The sequence below is a fragment of the Berkeleyomyces rouxiae genome (assembly GCF_048999995.1).
Source record: "Berkeleyomyces rouxiae strain 22BRR77 chromosome Unknown BrBRR77_ptg000011l, whole genome shotgun sequence".
Taxonomy (NCBI): Eukaryota; Fungi; Ascomycota; class Sordariomycetes; order Microascales; family Ceratocystidaceae; genus Berkeleyomyces; species Berkeleyomyces rouxiae.
This window is the reverse complement of record NW_027396501.1, coordinates 238651-260149: the sequence shown is the minus strand read 5'-3', so window position 1 is coordinate 260149 and position 21499 is coordinate 238651. Positions and strand designations below refer to the sequence as shown.

Genomic DNA, 21499 nt, shown 5'->3' with positions numbered 1-21499 from the left:
AGGTTCGATTCCTACCAGTGACGCCAATTTTCTACGAGCAGTCAACCTTAACTGGGGCACTTGGGGTTAGTGCTGCTCGTTGGAAATTCATACCAAAAACTATTCATGTATTTCCTTTCTGTCATAACTTGGGGATTATATTTGTGGGATCTTAGATGTAACTGCCTCCCTGCCAGGGGATTGGAGTATATTATGTGTAGTAGCTAGCTTGTTTGAGATTCCGTTAAACCTTGATTCGTGTATAGTATTAATATACACCTCGCCATAACCCTGTCAGGTTCCATGCGAGTAATGAATAAAAAAAAAAAAAATATACACCTCGCCATAACCCTGTCAGGTTCCATGCGAGTAATGAATAAAAAAAAAAAAAAAAAAAAAAAGAACGATGGCCCTGCTCTAAACAACGGAAACAGGCTTGTCGTAGTCGTGCCTTTTCGATATCAGATTGCGCTCTCCATGGCGCTCGTGGCTTCGGGGGCTCAGCAAACTTCTGCTGACTCTTCGTCTCTATAATCTTGGCAACGGTCTCCAACTGGGAGATCAACGCTGCTACTTCTGACTTCTGCTGAAACTGTACTTTCCGGACCTGTACTTCGGGTCCGTCTTCGGTGTCTTCTTCGTCTGTCGATTCTTCCGCGGCTTCAGTGTTAAGGTGTGATTACGCTAAGCTGGATCTTCACAGAAAGGGACACAGAGGGACAAAGATCTCGAATTGAAGAACAAAACCTAAACTCTCTAAATGGTGTAGAAACAATGCGACTATTTATCCTGTTGGAAAGGGAGGCAACCGACGATCGGCGGCGACGACAACTAGTTCCTCTAGGAAGTGCCGTTAGTCTTGGTTCTGGTCTGGCATTAGTTTTGCCGTACCAGCGCCGGACTAGTCCTTAGAGGATACGCCGTTAGTGTTGGTGTCGGGCTTCCGTCGGTCCTTAAGGGTGCAACCCCAACATCAGCCTCTCTTCCTCCTTTTGCGCGTCGTTTTGGTTCCTTTTTGGCTGAGCCATAGTTTGTAGGCGTCGGTATCGACCAGAAGGTCGACTGGTTCCCAGCCAGGTCTGACGTAGCCTTTCCATTTGACTTTGACTTGCTTGACACCATTAGAAGTGCGTTCGCCTAGGATCTTTTCGACCTCCCAGTATTCTTCACCATTGATGACTTCCATAGGTGCTGGTCGATCGTCGTGAGTCTTTTGGGAAGGGAAAGCGTCGTTGGCAGCTGAGCGAAGGCGATCGGCATGGTAGACGTCGTGAGCAGTTGTACCCGGTACTTCAAGACGATAAGTGTGAGGGGTAACTTGTTCCAACACTTTGCAGTATTGGTATTTTGCTCTAAGTTTCCTGCCGAGGCCTGAGCCTTGTTGTTCAGGGCGTAGGGTGAGCCAAACGTATGAGCCTGTAGGAAAATCTGGTGCAGGACGTCGGTGTTCATTCTCGCGTTGCTCCATCTCCGCTCGTGACAGAGAAAGGTTGGCGTGGGCCCATTTCTGGGCGTCTCTCAGGCGTTGGATGACCCTCTCAGCCTGTCCGAGTGGACCGTTATTGTCGGGTTCGACAGGCAATGGTGGTGCGGCGAAGACTCGTGGGTGGTAGCCGTGAGACAAGAAGAAAGGTGAAACATTAGTGGCAGAAGATGGGGTGGCATTGATGCTGAACTCGACCATGGGCAGTAGATTGAGCCAGGCGGGGCCTTCAGCGCTGAGTTTGGCAAGTTTGACTTTGATCTCAGCGTTCATCCTCTCTGCAGCTCCATTGGTAGCCGGATGGTAAGCTGTTGTGGTTAGCCTTTCGATCTCTAGGCGTTTGCAGAGGTGTCGCCAAGCTGCGTTGACAAATTCGCGGTCAGACAAAATAGATTTTGGCATGCCGTGGTGTCGGTAAAAGTGGTGGAAGAACATATCTGCAACAGATTCCATGTCGAGGGCGTCGGCGGGAATAAGGATGACGCCCTTGGATAGACGGTCTATAACAGTTAGGACGTGGGTGTAGGTGATGCCGCCTTTCTGTGCTGGTTCCAAAGGTCCGATAAAGTCGATGGCAATCTCGGCCCAAGGCTGGTCGGGAATTGGCAAGGCTTTGAGGGTGGTGTCCTTGTTGTCGCGACGAATGTTAGAACTACCACAAATTTGACAGTTGCGGCAGAAACGGCGGATATCTTCGACGTAGCGGGGCCAGAAAAACTCTCTAGACAGCTCGACTTGCATGACGTTCTTTCCGGGGTGCAGCATCATGGGCGAGTCATGAATGTTCTGTAGGATGGCGGTTCTCAATGGCTCGTTAGTAGGTACCCATAGTTTATTCCGAAATCGAATAGCGGATTTGGCGTCCAAAGAGCAGTCGGAAATGTTGACTCTCAACTTGTGTCTGATTGTTTCGGGCCACTGTGACAGTCCATCTGTCAACGCTTTATGGATAATGGCGTATTCATCATCGGCAGCACAGGCATCAGACCAGAGTTCCCGTAAGGCAGGCGGAAGTTCGGGGGTAGAAGGGGCTTCTGGCGTGTTGGTGGTTTGTGTCGAGAAAACTTTCAGGCCGTTACCGTCGTGGTGCAAGATAGTGGCTAGTCGGTCGTTGTAGCGCGCGTCATTCGTGTTGTCTGGGGTGTCGCGGCGAGAGAGAGCATCTGGGAGAGGGGAGAGTTTACCAGGACGGTGGACGATGGTGCAGTTGTATTCGCTCAAGGTCAGGTACCATCTAGCTTGGCGTTCGGACAAGTGCTGCAACTTGGTAAAATGCAGCAAGTTTTTATGATCTGAGACGATGGTAAACGTCTCCTTCAGGCCCTTGAGTTCGCCACGCCATTCCTTCAGGGCACAGACAACAGCCAACAGCTCTTTGTCGTGGATCGGGTAGTTGCATTCGGCGGCAGTCATTTTGCGGCTGAAATAAGCACAAGGCCTAGTTGATCTATCGGGCTGCGTCTGTAGAAGCGCTGCACCGAGACAGTAGCCAGACGCGTCTGTCTCAACAACAGTTGGCAGATCTGGATTGTGCGTGCAGAGGACAGGGGTCGAGGTGAATGCTTCTTTTAGAGCCTGGAAGGACTCTTCTTCCTTTTCGCCCCACTGGAAGGCCTGGTCTTTCTTTGTCAACTGTAGCAAGGGAGTCGCTAGAGTAGTGAAATTTCTGACAAAGGTGCGGTAGAAATTGCATAGACCGAGGAAGGCTCGAACGTCCCTGACCTTCTTGGGCGTTGGCCAGTCCGACACTGCAGAGACTTTGGTTGGGTCGGTTGAAATCTTGCCGGGCTCAAGGATGTATCCCAGGTACTTCACTTTCGATACCGCGAACTCACATTTATCAATGTCGATTGTCAGTTGGCCCTCCAGAACCTTTGCTAAAGCCAAGTTGACCTTCTCGTAGTGGTCCTCTAACGTGCCGTCGGTATAAATCAAGATGTCATCGACGTAGGCAGAGCACCACACATCCAAGTATGGGCGTAGCAGACTGTTCACAAAACTTTGGAACTCTGCAGGCGCGTTGGCCAGACCAAAAGGCATGACGTTCCACTCAAAAAGGCCTTGTCGCGTTCGAAAAGCGGTCTTCCACTCATCTCCCTCGGCGATTCTGATGTTATGAAACGCGGAAACAACGTCGAGTTTCGTAAACCACTTAGCTTTGGAAGCATTAGCTAGGGTCTCGCTGATGTTTGGGAGTGGGTACCGATTCTTTTTCATAGTCGCGTTTAGTGCACGATAATCTACACAGAAGCGGAGGCCGCCACCAGGCTTTTTCACGAATAGGATGGGAGCAGCAGCAGTGGACTGGCTGTGGCGAATGTAGCCTTTTTCCAGCAATGAAAGAAGCGTCTGGCGAAGAACCACGAGTTCTTCTCTGGTCATGCTATAAAGGGGGCCCCATGGAGCTTCTTCGTCGGGCACGGTCAACTCGATCCTATGATCCTGGCCAGGCCGGCGGGGAGGCATCTTTTTAGCAAATTGTGCGTCTGGATCAAACACCTTGACCTTGTCGTGCTCGATCCAAGCTGGGATCTTCTTTTTCCACTCTCTGGGGTTGGCTGGTACTCTATCTTTCTCCAAACGGGCCAAGGCTTTATTGATATCTTCGATTGAAGCTGCAAAAACCCGCAGCTTATCTCTCTTGGCGGCGCGGAAGAAGGTGCTCGCTCTGTTTATTCGTACCATGGTAGAGCGGAAGGTATGGTTTGTCGTCGCCTTTCCTCGAGCGACAATGCCGGATTTAAATCTAACTGTGTCGGCTTCACAGTCTATCCTTGCCCCTTGTTTCTTGAGCCATGGGTATCCGATCAGGATGTCTTCGGCTAATTTTGGTACTACCCACGCCACATGTTTTTCTATGTGGCCCGATATGTCAATTTTAAACACGGCTAATCGGTCAACCGTGACGGTACTCTTTGAATTAAATGGTACCAGCGTTCTGGGACGCGAACTGAAATGCGTATCAAGTTTCCATTTCTTTACAAGGTCACTGCTGATCATAGAGGGGGAAGCGCTACCGGTGTCAATCAATGCAATCACGGGACAAGTGTTGTTGATCACTGCATCTAATTGAATTGATGTGTTGGTAATAGATCTATTCAACTCTTCCCATTCCTTCACAGCAGCCTTGTCGTCTTTGAAAACCTGCTTGGGCCTCTGACCACGACTTGGGGCAGAGGCGATCAGTTTCCCGAGTCCTCCTCGGCGGTCTCGTAATATTCTTCGCCCTCTTCTTCGAGTACAGGAGGAGGGAGGTTCGTGGCTGCGCGAACACTCTGTTGTACCGGGGGGCGGGCACGCTCGAATGGGCAGTTAGGGGACATGTGGCCACCAGCGCCACAACGGAGGCACAGTCCTCTGGCTCTTCGTGACTGGAGTTCTTCCTTGGAGACCCACTTGGCACGACGGGGGGCACTGTTATGGGTGGGCGCCCAGTCCATGGCATCAGGGGAGTGTTGTGCCGGGACATTGCGGAACTGGGACGTCCGGGCAGGGTTCCTCGGAGGGTGGGCATGCCGACACTCGTCGAGTTTTTGCCAGGCATTAAGCACCTGTTGTGCGTATTGTTCGTAGGTTGGGGGGTCTGGGAAACCAGCCAGGGCAGACATCACTTGCCCGGGGAGGGTGCGCCTCAGATTCATTATGCGCTCTTCGTGGCTCAGTCTATAGCAGCCAGCGATCTGCATCAACCGACTGACCCGAGCCAAATGTTCCGGAGCAGAGGCACCTCGGCATTTGAGGGTGTGCAGCTCCAAGAGTGCACGACGGGAAGCTGAGGTGTCCTCGAAGCAGCTGTCCAAGAATTCCAGGAACTTATCCACGTTCTCCAACGATGGATCGCGGCTCATGCGGGCAATGTAGGTCTGTGCCTGGAGCAAGGCATTGTCGGCTAACAGACCGTAACAGTGCAGAATGAACCCTCCTGCGCCGTTGAAGTGACTGTGGTCGTAGCGGTACTTCATCTCCACGTATGACCGGTACGTTGGGTAGAGATCAGGCCGCGTATGGTCATAACGGACCGGGCGGAGGTCGGAGGAGGTGTTTCGCACAACCACTGGGGTCGCGGGGGCGGAGTTGGGGAGTCCCTGCATTTCGTTATTGTGAGCCATTGTTGCTTCGTGGAAAACCTCTGGCTCACCGGGGACTTCTGGTAGTATGCTGTCTTCTCGGAAGCTGTGGTGGAAGGAAGAATCGTCGTCAGAGGGTGCAAAATAGTTTGGGGCCATAGGGTTTGGCCGCTGTGGATATTCAAATGGCAAAGTAAAAGAAAAGTAAAAATATATCTCGATCCCTCGTCGGGTCGGCGGTAAAGTAAAAAAAAAGGAAAGATAAGAGTGACTTAAGGAAAAATAAAAAAAAAAAAAAAAAGGAAAAGGGAAAGGGGGGTTTGAGAATTCGAGATGATGTTAAGGTGTGATTACGCTAAGCTGGATCTTCACAGAAAGGGACACAGAGGGACAAAGATCTCGAATTGAAGAATCAAAACTAAACTCTCTAAATGGTGTAGAAACAATGCGACTATTTATCCTGTTGGAAAGGGAGGCAACCGACGATCGGCGGCGACGACAACTAGTTCCTCTAGGAAGTGCCGTTAGTCTTGGTTCTGGTCTGGCATTAGTTTTGCCGTACCAGCGCCGGACTAGTCCTTCGAGGATACGCCGTTAGTGTTGGTGTCGGGCTTCCGTCGGTCCTTAAGGGTGCAACCCCAACAATTACTGCTGCATCTGGTGACACCCAATGGTCCTTGACAAGTCTCATGATCCGAGATTTTAACCTGTCGTCGTCTTCGCCTTGAGGAATGTCTTGTTCTCGTCTGCTCAGGGCGTCGGGTTTACCACTTTTGCTTCCTGATCGGAACTCAAGCTGGAAGTCGTATTCTGAAAGCTTCTGGGACCACCGAACCTGCCGCTCTGAAAGTTTCCGTGTCGTCATAAAGTATTGCAGGTTCTTGTGGTCGGTCAATATTTTGAAGGGGGCGCCAAGACTCTTCAATTCGCCCCTCCACTCTTCCAAGCACTTCACAACTGCCAGGAGCTCTTTGTCGTGAATCTCATAGTTGACCTCGGCAGGGGACAGCTTCTTGGAAAAGAATGCTACTGGGCGCAGTTCGCCTTCGTCGTCCACTTGGGATAGAGTTCCTCCCAGGGCCCATCCAGAACAGTCGCATTCCACGATCGTCTTCCTGTCTTCGTCCCACATCGCCAGAACCGGGGCGGTAATAAAAAGGTTCTTCAGCGTCTCGAAAGCTCGTTCTTCGACTGGGCCCCAGGTCCATGCGGTGCCTTTCTTCGTTAGCCTGACTAGTGGAGCCGCCACGTCGCTGAAGGAATCGATAAACTGGCGGTAAAAATTTGCGAATCCTATAAAACTTCGAACGCCCTTGACATTGGTGGGTGGCGTCCATTCTCGTATGGCAGCGACCTTTGCTGGGTCGACTTTGACACCTTTGCCTGCTTGGATGATGAAACCTAGGTACTTTGTTTCAAAAACTGCGAATTCGCACTTGTCGATGTCTAAACGGAGACCTGCATTTCCCAATTTTTTGATGACGAGGTTGACTTTTTCCATGTGGTCTGCGTAGGTGCCGTCGGTATAAATCAGGACGTCGTCAATATACGCGGAGCAGAAGTCGTCCAAATATTCTTGCAGGGTTGAATTGATATACCGTTGAAAGGTTGCAGGGGCTCCGGTGAGTCCAAAAGGCGTCACCAGCCATTCAAAAAGTCCAAAACGTGTGCGGAAGGCCGTTTTCCATTCATCTCCCTCTTTTATGCGAATCTTGTGGAAAGCGGCACGAACATCGACCTTTGTGAAGTACTTCGCCTTAGACAACGCTCGTAGTGTCTCACTGATCAAAGGAAGCGGGTATCGGTCTTTTTTAGTAATGGCGTTAATGCCGCGGTAGTCAACGCAAAAGCGCAACCCTCCTCCAGGCTTACGTACGAAAAGAACAGGCGCGCAGTCGCTGTGGTGCAGTGGTATAGCACCTGGCAAGGCTTTTCGGTTGGCTACCGAGAAGTCGTAGGTTCGATTCCTACCAGTGACGCCAATTTTCTACGAGCAGTCAACCTTAACTGGGGCACTTGGGGTTAGTGCTGCTCGTTGGAAATTCATACCAAAAACTATTCATGTATTTCCTTTCTGTCATAACTTGGGGATTATATTTGTGGGATCTTAGATGTAACTGCCTCCCTGCCAGGGGATTGGAGTATATTATGTGTAGTAGCTAGCTTGTTTGAGATTCCGTTAAACCTTGATTCGTGTATAGTATTAATATACACCTCGCCATAACCCTGTCAGGTTCCATGCGAGTAATGAATAAAAAAAAAAAAAAACAGGCGCGCCGCCGGGAGAGCTGCTGGCTCGAATCCAATTCCTGTTAGGGTCTGGGAGACCCGGGTCAAGGCTTTGCCTGATTGCCCGAGTTGAAGCCGGTGTGGCTTGAGCAACGGTGGTTCGAGTGTCGGTGGTCCGAGTCCGCAAAGGCCCGACTACTGACGGTCCGAATACAAGTGGCCCAACCGGCCTTGATCCGAACGCCCGATGACTCACCACGTTTGGGTCAATCAGGTAGGCCTCAGTTGTTCTACCCAGGCAGTATAAAGAGCTGCTGCTCTCTCCTAGTTTTAGTTAGTTCTTTCTTCTTCTCTCCATCGCAATATATCTGTTTCTGCCCTTCTACGTCCTTTTACGACTTGGCCCCTTACATCATATTGCGATCTTCTTTTTCGCTACAGCCCTACAGTTCTACAGTTCTACAGTTCTTTACAGCCACAGGTACAGATACAGCTTTTACAGATTGCATTGCCCCTACAGTTCTCAACAGTCTTATCGTTTATTTTCCCCAAACCCGTTATCAATCTTCATCACACATTATTTTTTACTGTTACACAAACTCTCAACATGAGTGGCCGCACCACCGACGACATGCGGGCCGCTTACGCAAGCTCCCCTGTCCCCAGTGTCGACAGCACTGAGGACAAATATGCTCAACGGTTCGCCAAGCTGGAGAGCAAGTTTGCCAAGATGCTGGCTATGCTGGAGAACCAGAGCGAAGCCGCCCAGCAGGCAGCCGCCCAAACCCAAGCCTCCCAAGCAGCGCTTGCTACCGCCACCGCTGCTGCTGCCGCCGCCGCCTCAGCGGCTGGTAACGAGAATGGTCGCGCAAAACTGCGCTACAAGATTCCCTCGCTGAGTTCCACCGAGCCCGAGGAATTTGACGCCTGGTTCGACCAGGTCCTGGAAATATGGCACTGCGAGCGTGGCCATGTGGCCGACCGAGACTTCATCGTCTCGATCTATGCCCAGGCCGAGGGTTTGGCCCGCAGCCGCATGCGGTCAATCAAGACCCGACTAACAGACGACGGCCCCGTTTCCTGCGACCGGTTCCTTCAAGAGCTGCAGGGAGCGTTTGAGGACAAAGTTGCCGTAGATAAGGCACAAGACCAGCTCTCGCGGTTAAAGCAGAGAGGCAGAAGGATCGAGGTCCATCTGCAGGAGTTTGAGGACCTGCTGACCCGCGCCAAAGCTCTGGACGCGGCGGACTCACAGAAGATTAGGTGGCTGAAGGACAGCCTCGACACGCCCATTCGGGAATACGTGGCGAACTCGTTCCCTCCCCGGGTCTTCTCGGAGTACTTAGACCGGGTCGTGTTAGCTGCCGAGGAACTGCGGCAGCGTAAGCTCGATGCCGAGTCGACTTCTGGCCGCCGCTCCGGTTATTACCCGTCCGCCCCCGCTGCCCACCGCCATCCCGACGCCATGGACTGGGAACGAACCCGTCGCGTTGCCCCCCAGCCTACCCGTACGCCTGCTGCCCGCCGCACTGCCCGCTGGGCGAGTGAAGAGGAACGAGAGAGACGTCGTCGTGCTGGCCTCTGCATCCGCTGTGGCGCCTCAGGTCACTTTGTACGGGAATGCCCCTACGATGTGCCTCCCAACCGGAACGCGCCTCCTGCCCGTGTCCGCGGTGTACACGTGCCCACGCCGCCGCAGCTAGACGATGACCTGGATGCCGATTTCGGTGTCGTACAGTTGCCCACTGCTCAGTCGGAAAACTGAGACCCTCCGGTGACAGTCGCCCCCGGAGGGGTAAGAACAAGAAGGGAACGTCCCCTTTGCTTGTGAGAGGCTCCTTATCTGTTGACGTTGTAATCAACGGCTCTCACAACTCAGTAGCTTTAGTCGATACCGGAAATACAGTCTCCTTGATCATATCCCAGGCCCTCGTGAAACGATTGAAACTACCTTGTTCTGCGCTGCAAACTTCCCTTTCCCTAAAACCTTTTAATGACCAACCTTCTTCTGTGGCCACTCAGGCTGCCCGCTTCGAGCTGGATCTCGGCGGCCTCCGGGAAGAAGTCCTTGCCCTTGTCGTACCCGACATTTATGATGACGAACTTCTTATTGGATACCCGTGGCTGAGCCACCACAACGCCCTAATAGACTGCAACCGGCACCGTTTGGTGCTCCCCCACTTCTCCGTCCCTCGCTCTGTTTCGACCATTCGGAACTTGGACACCCCTACGGAATTGAAAGCTGCACGTGTCAGCAAGATCTTGCACCAGGACTTGAAGGTCTTTGCTGCGAGCATACAGGATATCAACAAAGCATTGGAAAAGTTGGCCCGAGAGAACGAGCCTGTTACAGATGACTGGAAGGAAAAGGTTCCCAGTTGGATAGACCCACAGAATGTTGTTGCTTTTGACCCAGAAGCACTCTACACGCGCCGCCTCCCGCCGCTGCGTCCCGGGATGAACCACGAGATTCATCTAACTGTCCCTGACTCGGAAGCTCCCTGGGGACCACTGTACAGCCTTTCCCACGATGAGTTGATAGTACTGCGCCAAACGTTACTGAACCTACTGAACAAGAAGTTCATTCGAATGAGTAGTTCCACTGCTGCTGCCCCCATCCTGTTCGTCAAGAAACCTGGCGGTGGACTTAGATTCTGCGTGGACTACCGTCTGTTGAACAAGCTGATGAAGAAGGATAGATACCCGTTACCCAACTTCAAGGAAACACTACGCCAAATCAGCCGTTCAAAGTGGTTCACTAAGCTTGACGTCGTTGCAGCGTTCCATAATATCCGTATCGAGCCAGGCCACGAATGGAAGACCGCTTTCCGTACGCGCCTGGGCTCCTTTGAATGGAACGTGATGCCGTTTGGTTTGTCCAATGCTCCTGCCCAATTCCAACGCTTCCTGAATTCCGTATTGCAAGAGTACCTCGACCTGTTTTGTTCTGCTTACGTTGATGACATCCTAGTGTACACCGATGGCTCCCTCGACGAGCACAAGGAACAAGTTAACCACGTCCTAGCCAAGCTCGTGAAGGCCGGACTGACGGTTGACATCGACAAGTGCGAGTTCGGTGTACAAGAAGTCAAGTACCTGGGCTACATCATCAAGCCTGGAAAAGCAACAATGGATCCTGCCAAGGTGCAAGCAGTGAAAGACTGGCCCGTACCCAGTTCCAAGAAAGAGCTCCGTGGCTTCCTAGGATTTGCCAATTTTTACCGCCCGTTCATCAAGAACTTTGCCGAAGTAGCCGTCCCTCTCACTTCACTGACTGGTCACCTAGTTCCCTTCGTCTGGTCTCCAGAATGCCAAGCTGCCTTCTCGTCACTCAAAGATCTCTTCTGTGCTTCGCCCGTCTTGCGCCTCTTCGACCACTCTCTGCCAACAACTGTCGAAGCTGACTCTTCAGGCTACAGCACCGGAGCTGTCCTATTGCAGCAGCATCCAGATGGCCTGTTTCCATGTGCCTACATCAGCCAGAAGCTGTCTCCTGCCGAGTCCAACTACGAGATCCATGACAAAGAAATGTTGGCAATTGTCCGAGCCCTGAAAGAGTGGAGAGGAGAGTTACGTGGCGCCCAGGGACCCATCCGAGTGTTAACAGACCACAAGAACTTGTTGCATTTTACCTCTGCGCAACAGTTAACAGAGAGGCAAGCTCGTTGGGCTAACCTGCTAAGCGAGTTTGACCTAACACTGGAACACCGTCCCGGGAAACTGTCCCCACTGCCCGATGCTCTCTCCCGTCTTCACATGCCTTCAGGTCCCGATGATCCCCGCCTACAAGCTCGCAACCAACAGCTCCTCCAGTGTTTGCCCGACGGTGCCCTGAAAGTCAGATCTGCTCGCGTTACACTGCCATCCCCGTTCCGTAAGGAAGCCCTCAGTACACTGTGGGAACAAGCATTGTCAGCCGACTCTGACTATGCGGCAGCATGCGCAGTGGTTGCCTCTCAGGCGCCCAAATGGCCAGACAGCTTGAAGACTAATTGGCGAGTGTCACTGTCCGAATGCTCATTGGACTCCGAAGGTCGACTGCGATACAGATCAAGATTGTGGGTACCCCAGTGGGAACCTCTGAGGACAGCCTTGCTACAAGAGATTCACGATTCCGTGACACTAGTCCACCCCGGCCAAAGAATCATGTGTCAGGAAGTTTCCAAGACTTACTTCTGGCCGCACTACACAGCGGATGTCAAACGGTTCTGCCGCAACTGCGAAATCTGCGGTAGCACGAACGTCATGCGCCAGCTCAAGCAAGGTCTCCTGAAGCCCCTTCCGGTACCTGACCGCATCTGGCGTGACATTGGCATAGATCTGATTGGCCCTCTCCCGCCGTGCAAGAAGGAAGGAAAAGTCTACAAGCACGTCATGACGGTGGTGGACCATCTGTCCAAGGGTGTCATCCTTATAGCCTGCCGCAGCCTGGATATCGAGTATCTTGCCAGCCGTTTCTTGGAAGTCTACTACCCTCGCCATGGTCTTCCTAACAGCATTGCTTCTGACCGCCAATTTGCCAACATGTTCTGGAAACGACTCTGTACCACCCTGAAGATCGATCGTCGTCTGTCCACCGCTTACCACCCACAGACCAACGGGGCCACTGAGAGGACAAATGCTGAGGTGAAGACAAAGATGGCCAAACTCCTACACGACCGCTCAGACTGGCTAGACTGCCTGCCAATTGTGGAGTTTGCCCTGAACGCAGCCCCAGCGGCTTCAACAGAGACGTCCCCGTTCACGTTGTCCCACGGCTATAGTCCTGACTTGGTTGAGCTGCAGCCCGACGCCATTGCCCCCCTAGCAGCCCCCGTTGCAGCCAACACGAGTCCCATAGCTCAAGCAACAAGAATCCTGAAGAGCTTGGCAGACCACACGGATTGGGCCAAAGCCTCTCTCAGCGCCGCCAAGTCTGCTATGGAGGAACAGTCGAACAGACACAGACAACCACATCGACGTTTCCAGCCCGGCGACTGGGTTTGGTTGGCAAAAAGCTCCCATACTGTGCAGCAAGAAGGCCCAGGCAAGCGACTCCGGCCAAGATACCAGAAGCTCCAGGTCTTAGAGGCTGTAGGCTCCCACAGCTACCGTCTTGACCTGAAGGGTGCCAGAGGACACGACGTGTTTCATGCCGACAGATTGAAATACCACCCGAACGACCCTTGGCCCTCACAAGACCCGCACGTATCGAGCCCCGGACCAGTCGAGATCGATGGCTTTGAGGAATACGAAGTCGAGAAGATCCTGGAACACCGGCCAGCCACGAGAGACGAACCAGCCCAGTACTTGGTGAAATGGGTTGGTTGGCGAGATCCCACTTGGGAACCTACAGAGGCGCTGGAAGAAACGGCTGCTTTAGAAGAATTCTTGCGAGCGCAGGAGACTGCCGACGTTGAGGTGTGAGTGCCGTGGCGAGAGGACTGCTTGAGTCCGAAGTTTGATTGAAGGAGCTGCGAGTTCCACGGTTGTTGCACAGGGTCTATTTCCCTTTCCTTTGACATTTTTTTTGTTTCTCCACTGTCTGTTCCACTCCTTGTTCGTTCTGTTGTCGTTTACCGATGATTAGTTGCTTGTTGTTTGCTATTCCCTTTTGTTGTTTTCAGTTGGTGTCCACCTTCCTGTTGTTTTCTTTTTTTGTGTTACACGGCCATGGGAGGATGGGAAGAAAGAGAAGGAGGCTGATGTTAGGGTCTGGGAGACCCGGGTCAAGGCTTTGCCTGATTGCCCGAGTTGAAGCCGGTGTGGCTTGAGCAACGGTGGTTCGAGTGTCGGTGGTCCGAGTCCGCAAAGGCCCGACTACTGACGGTCCGAATACAAGTGGCCCAACCGGCCTTGATCCGAACGCCCGATGACTCACCACGTTTGGGTCAATCAGGTAGGCCTCAGTTGTTCTACCCAGGCAGTATAAAGAGCTGCTGCTCTCTCCTAGTTTTAGTTAGTTCTTTCTTCTTCTCTCCATCGCAATATATCTGTTTCTGCCCTTCTACGTCCTTTTACGACTTGGCCCCTTACAATTCCTGTCCAGATGGTCCGAGAGGGTTTTCCGTAAGACTAACAGCTCGTCGCGGGACATGCTGTACAAGGGACCCCACGGGACTTCGTTCTCTCGCCCTTGTTTGTCTTTCGTCAGGTTGATAGCGTGGTCTATTCCGGGGCGGTTCGGGGGTTGGTCGTCCTTTTCGTCGTCTAAAAACACTTCTGCCAAGTGTTTGAGTTCGCTAGGCAGTCGTTTGTCGATCTCTTGTAGGGTAACACGAGGTTTTACTTGCAATGCCTTGTTGATGTCTTCGATGGTGGCAGCAAAAACCTCTATGTCTTCATTCTTTTTCTTGCTGCGCCGGATTTCTGCAGCAAAGACGGATGCCATCACCATGCTCGCTTTTGTGGTTGTTATATGGGCGTCGAGCCATCCTTTTTCTCTCACAACTTGGGCATCTTCTTCGCTTCCGAGGCGTATGACTCGTTCTTTCGCCAGGTAGACAACGTCATTCCTTTCCATCCAGGGTTTTCCCAAAATCATGTCGTATGCTAGGTTCGGGATGACGTACCCGAAAATTCTTTCTGTCCGGCCGTCAATATCTAGATCGCAGAACGCCATCTCTGAGATCCATCTTTTTTTTTTGTCGTTTTCGGCTAACTTGAGTTCCCGTCTTCTTATCGGGATGCGCTGGAGCCCTTTCTTTCTCACCAAAGTCTCGTTGAACGCCGATGTTACAAGGCATCCACTGTCAAATAAAGCATCACAGTAAAAGGAATTGTTAATAAATGCTTCAATTAGGAACGGAGTGGAGTGTAAATCTTTAAATACATCGAGCGGAACATCGCAATTGTTGGGGCTCTTCTTCTTATGACCCTGGGGGCGACTTTTCCCAGAGTCTACTCTTTTTCCTCGTCGTCGGAAAGGTCATCGGCCACATCATCCATCGATTCGGGGGCTTGTTGGATTGTCGTGCGGTTCACTCTTGCGGGCGCACGGGCCGGGGCAAACTTGGGGCATTCGAAGGATCGGTGGCCCTTGGCAAGACAGCGGAAACAAGCGTTGCTGGATCTAGCGGTTTCTATCTCCGCCGGGGTTCTCCAAGGGGCGCGGGACTTTCGGGGGCGTTGTCCATAGTTGTTCGAGGCGCGGCCTTGGAGGGCGTTGACACCTGTCATCATGGTGTCTCCGTCGTTGTCGATTCGCGTCTGCTGGTTTGCGACACTTGGGGTCACCACTTCGGCGAACCTTGCTCCACCTCTAGTTTTCGCGTACCACGTCGAGGTCTTGGACGTGTCCTTCGACCGGTATCCTGGCAACGCTTCCACTCGGCCAGCCACCGTCTTCACCTTCTCAACCCAACGCGGGTAATCATCGTTGGGGAGGTTTTTTGCCGTGAGGTGTACCTGTAACGTTTGGTTGATAGCGGAATTCAGGTACATGATCTTCACACGGTCTGGCCAATCTAAACCTCCACAAAGGCCAACTTGATGCTCGAAATCCTGCAAGAACGATATAAAACTCTGATGGTTTCCCATCTGCATGGTCAAAAGCTTTTGACCCGCCTTCTGAATAGCCTCCTTGTCTTCGAATTGGTCATGGATATGGCCAAGGTAGGCGTCCCAATCCCAACCATGAGTGGCTCCGTCAGTGAACCACTGTTCAACTCTGGCCTGTTGCTCTGTGGGAATGGCCATGAAAACACTTAGGCAAATTGCCTGGGAGGAGCCAACGACTTGTGATTCGATCTGAGCTCGGGCCTTCAACTGTTTGAAGAATCGCGGGAACGACGCTGTCTTTCCGTCCCACTCCGGCCATTTTGCGTTGTACCGATGGTCGATCATCGGGGCGAAGGGGCCCGGGGTACGTACTGGCGCCGGGGTAGGGGCTACCGGGGCAGGTGCAGGTGCCGGGGGGGCGGTTGCCTGTAACAGGACTTGGCTTCGTAGCAACATCTGGATCACTCTCAGTTGCTCCGGAGTGAACACCTCCAATCCTGGGGTGTCTGAACTCTGCTGTGGGGGCGCCTCGGCTTGTTGCCGGGAGGGGCCAGGCTGGTCAAGCGCAAGTCCAGCCAGAACATCTTCCATCTTGTCGTTACTCATTCTGGCTCGACGGCGTATAGGGGACGCGTTGTCTTCGGATGCGGACCAGAATGAGGGCGAGGGTGGCTGTACGGGGCTTGTACTGCGGGGGCTTGATGTGATGCCGTACTTCATTCGTCAAGTATGGCGCGGTAGGAGGGCGATGAAGTTTCCTCACAAACTTCTAAGAAACAATAGGGGGTGATGAAGTTTCCTCACAAACTTCTAAGAAACAATAGGGGGTGATGAAGTTTCCTCACAAACTTCTAAGAAACAATAGGGGGTGATGAAGTTTCCTCACAAACTTCTAAGAAACAATAGGGGGTGATGAAGTTTCCTCACAAACTTCTAAGAAACAATAGGGGGTGATGAAGTTTCCTCACAAACTTCTAAGAAACAATAGGGGGTGATGAAGTTTCCTCACAAACTTCTAAGAAACAATAGGGGGTGATGAAGTTTCCTCACAAACTTCTAAGAAACAATAGGGGGTGATGAAGTTTCCTCACAAACTTCTAAGAAACAATAGGGGGCAATGAAGTTTCCTCACAAACTTCTAAGAAACAATAAAAGATCAAAAGATAATATGTGAGCGGTTCACTAAGTACAAGATAGTCTTGCAGTTATGACCAGAATGCTGTTTATTATCTTTTGATGGAGAGAAAAAGGAAGAAGAAAGACTAAACTAAACAGCGGATTTGGGTCTACTATATAGACATTTTTGTGCTTACAAATGCAAGTTCCCGATCGGCTCAATATCCCTCCGTGAGCTCCTTATGTCCGAGTTTTCGGCGATAACTCGAGGTTAGCTCCGATCCCGTCGGAATCCCTCAGTTTCCCTCGGAACACTTCGGACCTTTTTGCATCCTGCCGGATTAGGCGAATCCTACCCACGGACCTCAAGTCCGACCCGGTCCGAGCTCTCCGAAGCCTCCGAAGAGTTGCCGAAGTTCATCCGAAACCTTGTCCAAATTCGGTGAAACGACCTGCATTCGAAAGCACTGGATCAGCTCTGTCTGATCCAACCACGGGTTCTCAACCCGTAACAATGGTCAGCCCTCTTCGTTCAAGCGTTTCTTCAATCAACTGAAGCTTAGAGCCCGGATCAGCCATCGCCACCGCCTCACTCCCAGCGAAATATGTTTCGAAATCTTTATGAGTATTCCCCAAAGCCAGCAGCCACGTTTGGATCTTTGGCTCGATCAAGGGGAAGCTCACGACTGGGACTGGGAGAAGCTTTTAGAACACATCAACGACCAGTTCACCGACAAGCAAGCTGTGATGAAGGCAGGTCAGAAGTTGATGACCATGAGAATGGGAGAAGCGCAGACTTTCAACGCGTTCCTGCAAGACTACGAATATTCGCTGAGCGCCTGTGGAGGTTGGCATTGGCCCGACAGATGCAAGATCCTATTCATAGATGCGGCCCTCAACGACACATTACAGTACCACCTCACTCCGAAGAAGTTACCCGACGACGATTACAACAAGTGGGTGACGAAATATTACGGATAGGGCCCGAAGAAAGGATTAGGGTTCCGGGTACAGCCAACGACTCGGGACAATGATAGGTTCCTGAGGTGGACAGTCGGGCCTGTGGAGGAAGACGTCAGTTAGACAGAGTGCTAAGACGTATGGTCGGTTGAGATGAAGAGGCAACACACAACTTAGATGGCTATTCTGAGAATAGAGCGGCACAAAGAGGAAGGAGGAGGAACAATCACACACTTCAAAGAAGAAGAAAGGTTGAACTGCAAAGAAAGCAAGAACAGAATGGTATAAAGAAGAAGAAGAAGGTAAGCAAGTGCATGTGATTGTTAAGCTTGGAGAACAAGAGTAAACCTGATCAACTCAGGGCAGGAGACGACGATATTTATGTTGTCGGCGCTCCTGACAAAACTCTGTCTTCCCAAGCTAGAAACAATCAACATCTAACTACGAACAAAAGATAAGTCTCGTGTAAACAAGACGTAACAGGTTCGTAACAATCGAACCAGATAACAACCCCCACCTAAGCACGCAATGGCAATTGCAACAAGAAAACTCCGCAGCAGCAGAACAACGTCTATCAGAGCACCCGTGCTCAGCACATCCCACGACAACCTCATATCCGTTGATCAACTCACGATCTACACAGACCAACCTGTGCCATAAGCGCATCTTCATAGGTCGCCGACCTTCGGCGTTGTGGAAAAGAAGAGTGGGGTAGGTCTCATGCATAACCCTTAGCATGAGCAGTGTCAGGATAGCTATTCATGACAGTAGCCCCCCTTTTTATGACTGATTTCCACAGCAGTACTAAGATCGTCTGGCGTTAGGCATCCTCTTGTAGAATTCTGCAACCTTCTCAGGTGCATTGGCTAAATGGTCCAGAGGTTCCCAGGAGGGTCCATCATGTTCATAGCCCTCCCAAACTACTTGATATTGCAGAGGGCCACGCGAAGACACGCCTATAATTTCCTTGACCACAAATTCTTCCTCGCCATCTACTATGACGGGAGGAGGAGGAGGGTTTTTCTGGCCAGGAAGAGGATCCGACGCACATGGTTCCAGCAGACAAACGTGGAAGACGGGATGAACCTTCATAGTGGCAGGGAGTGCCAACTCGTAGGCATGCGAAGACACCTTCCGTAGAATCTTAAATGGGCCAAGCTTCTTGAAGTCCAACTTCTTTGAAGGACGAGTAGTTCGAATATTTCTACTCAAAAGCCACACTAAGTCCCCTTCTCGAAGGAGAGGGGCGGAAGATTTGTGTCGATTCGCGTACTCGGTCATCCGCTCACGGCTCCACGTAATTTCAGTCTTTAAAAACTGACAAATGTTGTCAAGCTCTTTAACAAAGTTCCGCAACGGGCCTTTTTCCACAGAGACTGGGAGCGACTCACGCCCACTTCTGGGGTGAAACCCGTGGTTCGCAAAGAAGGGCGTCAGCATAGTAGAACTGGACTCGGAGTCATTGTAAGAGAACTCCGCCAAGGGCAAAAGATCAGCCCAATTGTCCTGTCTATAGTTGGTGTAACCCCGCAGGTATTGCTCCAAAATAGAGTTCACACGCTCAGTCTGACCATCGGTCTGAGGGTGGAACGCAGTACTCAGATTTTGCTTTATGCCCAACAGTTTGGCTAAAGCCTTGGAAAAAGCCGACGTAAACAGACTACCCCTGTCGGACACAATGTCCAATGGCAGACCGTGGAGCCTATACACTGCTGACAAATAGAGCTTAGCAAAACCTGCAGCATCCAGCGAGGAATCGCAAGGTATAAAGTGAGCCATTTTGCTAAGCCTATCGACGACAACGAGAATCATGTCAAAAGAATTGGAGACCGGCAAGCCGGTGATAAAATCAAGGGACACAGATGTCCACCGAGCTTGCGGAATGGTCAGAGGTTTCAGTAGACCGTAGGGACTATGTCGCGCGGACTTGATCCGTTGGCAGACCTCACAATTTCGGATGTACCGGATGACATCACGACGCATCCCGGGCCACCAGTATTCCCGAACAAGAAGTTCAAAAGTGTTCTTTTGTCCAGGGTGTCCGCTAGGCATAATATCATGACAATTCTTCAATGCACGAACTCGTAGATCCTCGTTCGGCAAATATAGAAGGTCGTTGACAAACAAAAGACCGTCATTGTCAAGCCTGCAGACACTGAGGTCCACATCTGGAGGTTTGGTCGACTGGCCTCGAAGAGCAGAAATAACATCAAGAGCCCACTTGTCCGTGGATAGCGCGATTTTTACCTCGTCTACCAAAGACATGGTACCAATAAAATTTTCAGGGGGAATAATAGGAGCACACAGCTCTTTATCCTCCTCAGAAGAAGAAGAAACGAGGTCTTCGTAGCGTCTGGTCAGGGCATCAGCTCTAGAATTCAAGGAGCCAGGCCTATAAGTGATGACATAACGGTACTCGCTCAGTTCCATAGCCCACCTCGCTTGCCGTCTGTTCATGGCCGGAATTTGCTTAAGAACGGCTAAATTCCGATGGTCCGTCAATACCAGAACAGGTTTTTCCAGACTTTCAACCATGAATCGCCACGACTTTAGAGACTCCACAATGGCTAACAACTCCTTGTCACCTACGCCGTAGTTACACTGGGCAGGATTCATTTTTTGAGAGAAATAGGCCACGGGGTGTAGTAGAAGCCCCTTGTCAGTCGGGTGGTATTGAGACATGACGGCAGATATTACACGGTCAGACGCGTCTGTTTCAATAACAGTGTCCAACAGGTAATCAAAGTGCTTGAGGATAGGTTCAGAGCAGAAAAGGTCCTTCAGGGTGTGAAATGCTGCCTCACATTCAGAGGACCAGACAAAAGATTGCGTCTTTTTAGTCAACTCGAAGAGAGGTGTGCAGATTCTAGAGAAGTCACGGATGAACCTCCTATAGAAATTGGCAAAACCCAAAAAGGACTGGACTCCCTTAACAGTTCGGGGAGCCTCCCACTCACGGACAGCCGCAACTTTAGCGGGGTCCATCTTCAGAGCATCGGCTGAAATAACAAAGCCAACAAAGGTAGTTTCAGTCTTGTCGAATTCGCATTTTTCACCCTTGACAAACAGACTGGCCTGCGCTAATTTTAGCAGGACTTTGCGCACATGAACATCATGTTCCTCTTGGTTCAGAGAGAACACCAGGATATCATCCAAGTAACAGACACAGAATATGTCCAAATACTCCGACAAGACCTCGCTGACATATTTCTGACACGTGGCAGGAGCATTGGTGAGCCCAAACGGCATCACATTGTACTCAAAAATGCCATATCGAGTTCTGAAAGCTGTCTTGTATTCATCACCTTTCTTGATGCGAATCAAGTGGTACGCAGCTCTCAGATCCAGCTTTGTAAAAATGTTTCCCGTAGCCGCCGTGCGCAGTGATTCATTGATCCGAGGCAGAGGAGTTACGTCTTTGATGGTGATATCATTGACGGCTCGGAAATCAACACAGAATCGTAAACTGCCTGGCTTCCTAGCAAAAAGAATCGGGGAAGCCAGCGGCGAAGAGGAAGAGGAAATAAAGCCTTTAGCAAGCATGCCATCTAGATATTTTTTGACAGCCTGTAACTCGAGTGGAGTCATATCGTACAGCGGGGCCTTGGGGTATTTCGCATCGGGAACGAAGTTAATCGCATGATCAATGTCCCGGTGAGGTGGTAGTTGATCAGCACCTTCTCGAGAGAACAGAGGAAGTAGGTCATGGTATTTCTTCGGGATGCGTTCAAGGAGCCGTGCATGCTCTTGTTCCGGAGTTAGGTCCTCCTGATTGAGATAATCCAGGACTTCCTGAGCGGTGACACGATAAATCTGTAGTTTCTCAGCTTTGGCAAAGCGATGCAAAGCCTGAGACGACACCGTCACACAGGAACAAGACACAGCTGACGATTGTGCAATAAAAGAAGGAAGGGGTGAAGTGGCTGAAGCAGGAGCAGATCCCTCAATCTGACTGCCAGCGGTAGAAGCAATATTTTTGTCGTTTTTTGTATAAGAAAAATCAAACGAAGCGCCAGAATCAGTAGAAGCAGTCGAAACAGAAGAAGAAGAAGAAGAAGAATCAGAAGCTGCCACAGCATTGCCATCGGCGGTAGAAGTAACCGATATCTTGAGCGTATTGGAAGGCCAAGAAATTTCCGGGTTATGGGCGTCGAGCCAGCATTTCCCCAGGATGATGTGGTAGCCC

The 21499-nt window shown here is 51.2% G+C and overlaps 6 protein-coding genes across 6 annotated transcripts; 1 reads left to right on the top strand and 5 right to left on the bottom strand.

Moving 5' to 3' along the window:
- Positions 1-952: 952 nt before the first annotated feature.
- BROUX77_007123 (uncharacterized protein) lies at positions 953-4147 on the bottom strand (the record flags this gene model as incomplete). The annotated part of the gene is made up of 1 exon (XM_073752184.1): positions 953-4147. One exon carries the CDS (start codon positions 4145-4147, stop codon positions 953-955), a length of 3195 nt encoding a protein of 1064 aa, XP_073602534.1.
- A 497-nt stretch (positions 4148-4644) lies between these two features.
- Positions 4645-5688, bottom strand: BROUX77_007122 (uncharacterized protein; the record flags this gene model as incomplete). Its single annotated transcript, XM_073752183.1, has 1 exon — positions 4645-5688. The coding sequence occupies one exon, from the start codon at positions 5686-5688 to the stop codon at positions 4645-4647; it is 1044 nt and encodes a 347-aa protein (XP_073602533.1).
- Positions 5689-6076: 388 nt separating this feature from the next.
- BROUX77_007121 (uncharacterized protein) lies at positions 6077-7610 on the bottom strand (the record flags this gene model as incomplete). The annotated part of the gene is made up of 2 exons (XM_073752182.1): positions 6077-7496; positions 7579-7610. The coding sequence occupies 2 exons, from the start codon at positions 7608-7610 to the stop codon at positions 6077-6079; spliced, it is 1452 nt and encodes a 483-aa protein (XP_073602532.1).
- A 755-nt stretch (positions 7611-8365) lies between these two features.
- On the top strand, positions 8366-13164 carry BROUX77_007120 (uncharacterized protein; the record flags this gene model as incomplete). Its single annotated transcript, XM_073752181.1, has 2 exons — positions 8366-9487; positions 9781-13164. The coding sequence occupies 2 exons, from the start codon at positions 8366-8368 to the stop codon at positions 13162-13164; spliced, it is 4506 nt and encodes a 1501-aa protein (XP_073602531.1).
- Positions 13165-14637: 1473 nt separating this feature from the next.
- BROUX77_007119 (uncharacterized protein) lies at positions 14638-15957 on the bottom strand (the record flags this gene model as incomplete). Its single annotated transcript, XM_073752180.1, has 1 exon — positions 14638-15957. One exon carries the CDS (start codon positions 15955-15957, stop codon positions 14638-14640), a length of 1320 nt encoding a protein of 439 aa, XP_073602530.1.
- Positions 15958-18117: 2160 nt separating this feature from the next.
- On the bottom strand, positions 18118-20856 carry BROUX77_007118 (uncharacterized protein; the record flags this gene model as incomplete). The annotated part of the gene is made up of 1 exon (XM_073752179.1): positions 18118-20856. The coding sequence occupies one exon, from the start codon at positions 20854-20856 to the stop codon at positions 18118-18120; it is 2739 nt and encodes a 912-aa protein (XP_073602529.1).
- Positions 20857-21499: the final 643 nt, after the last annotated feature.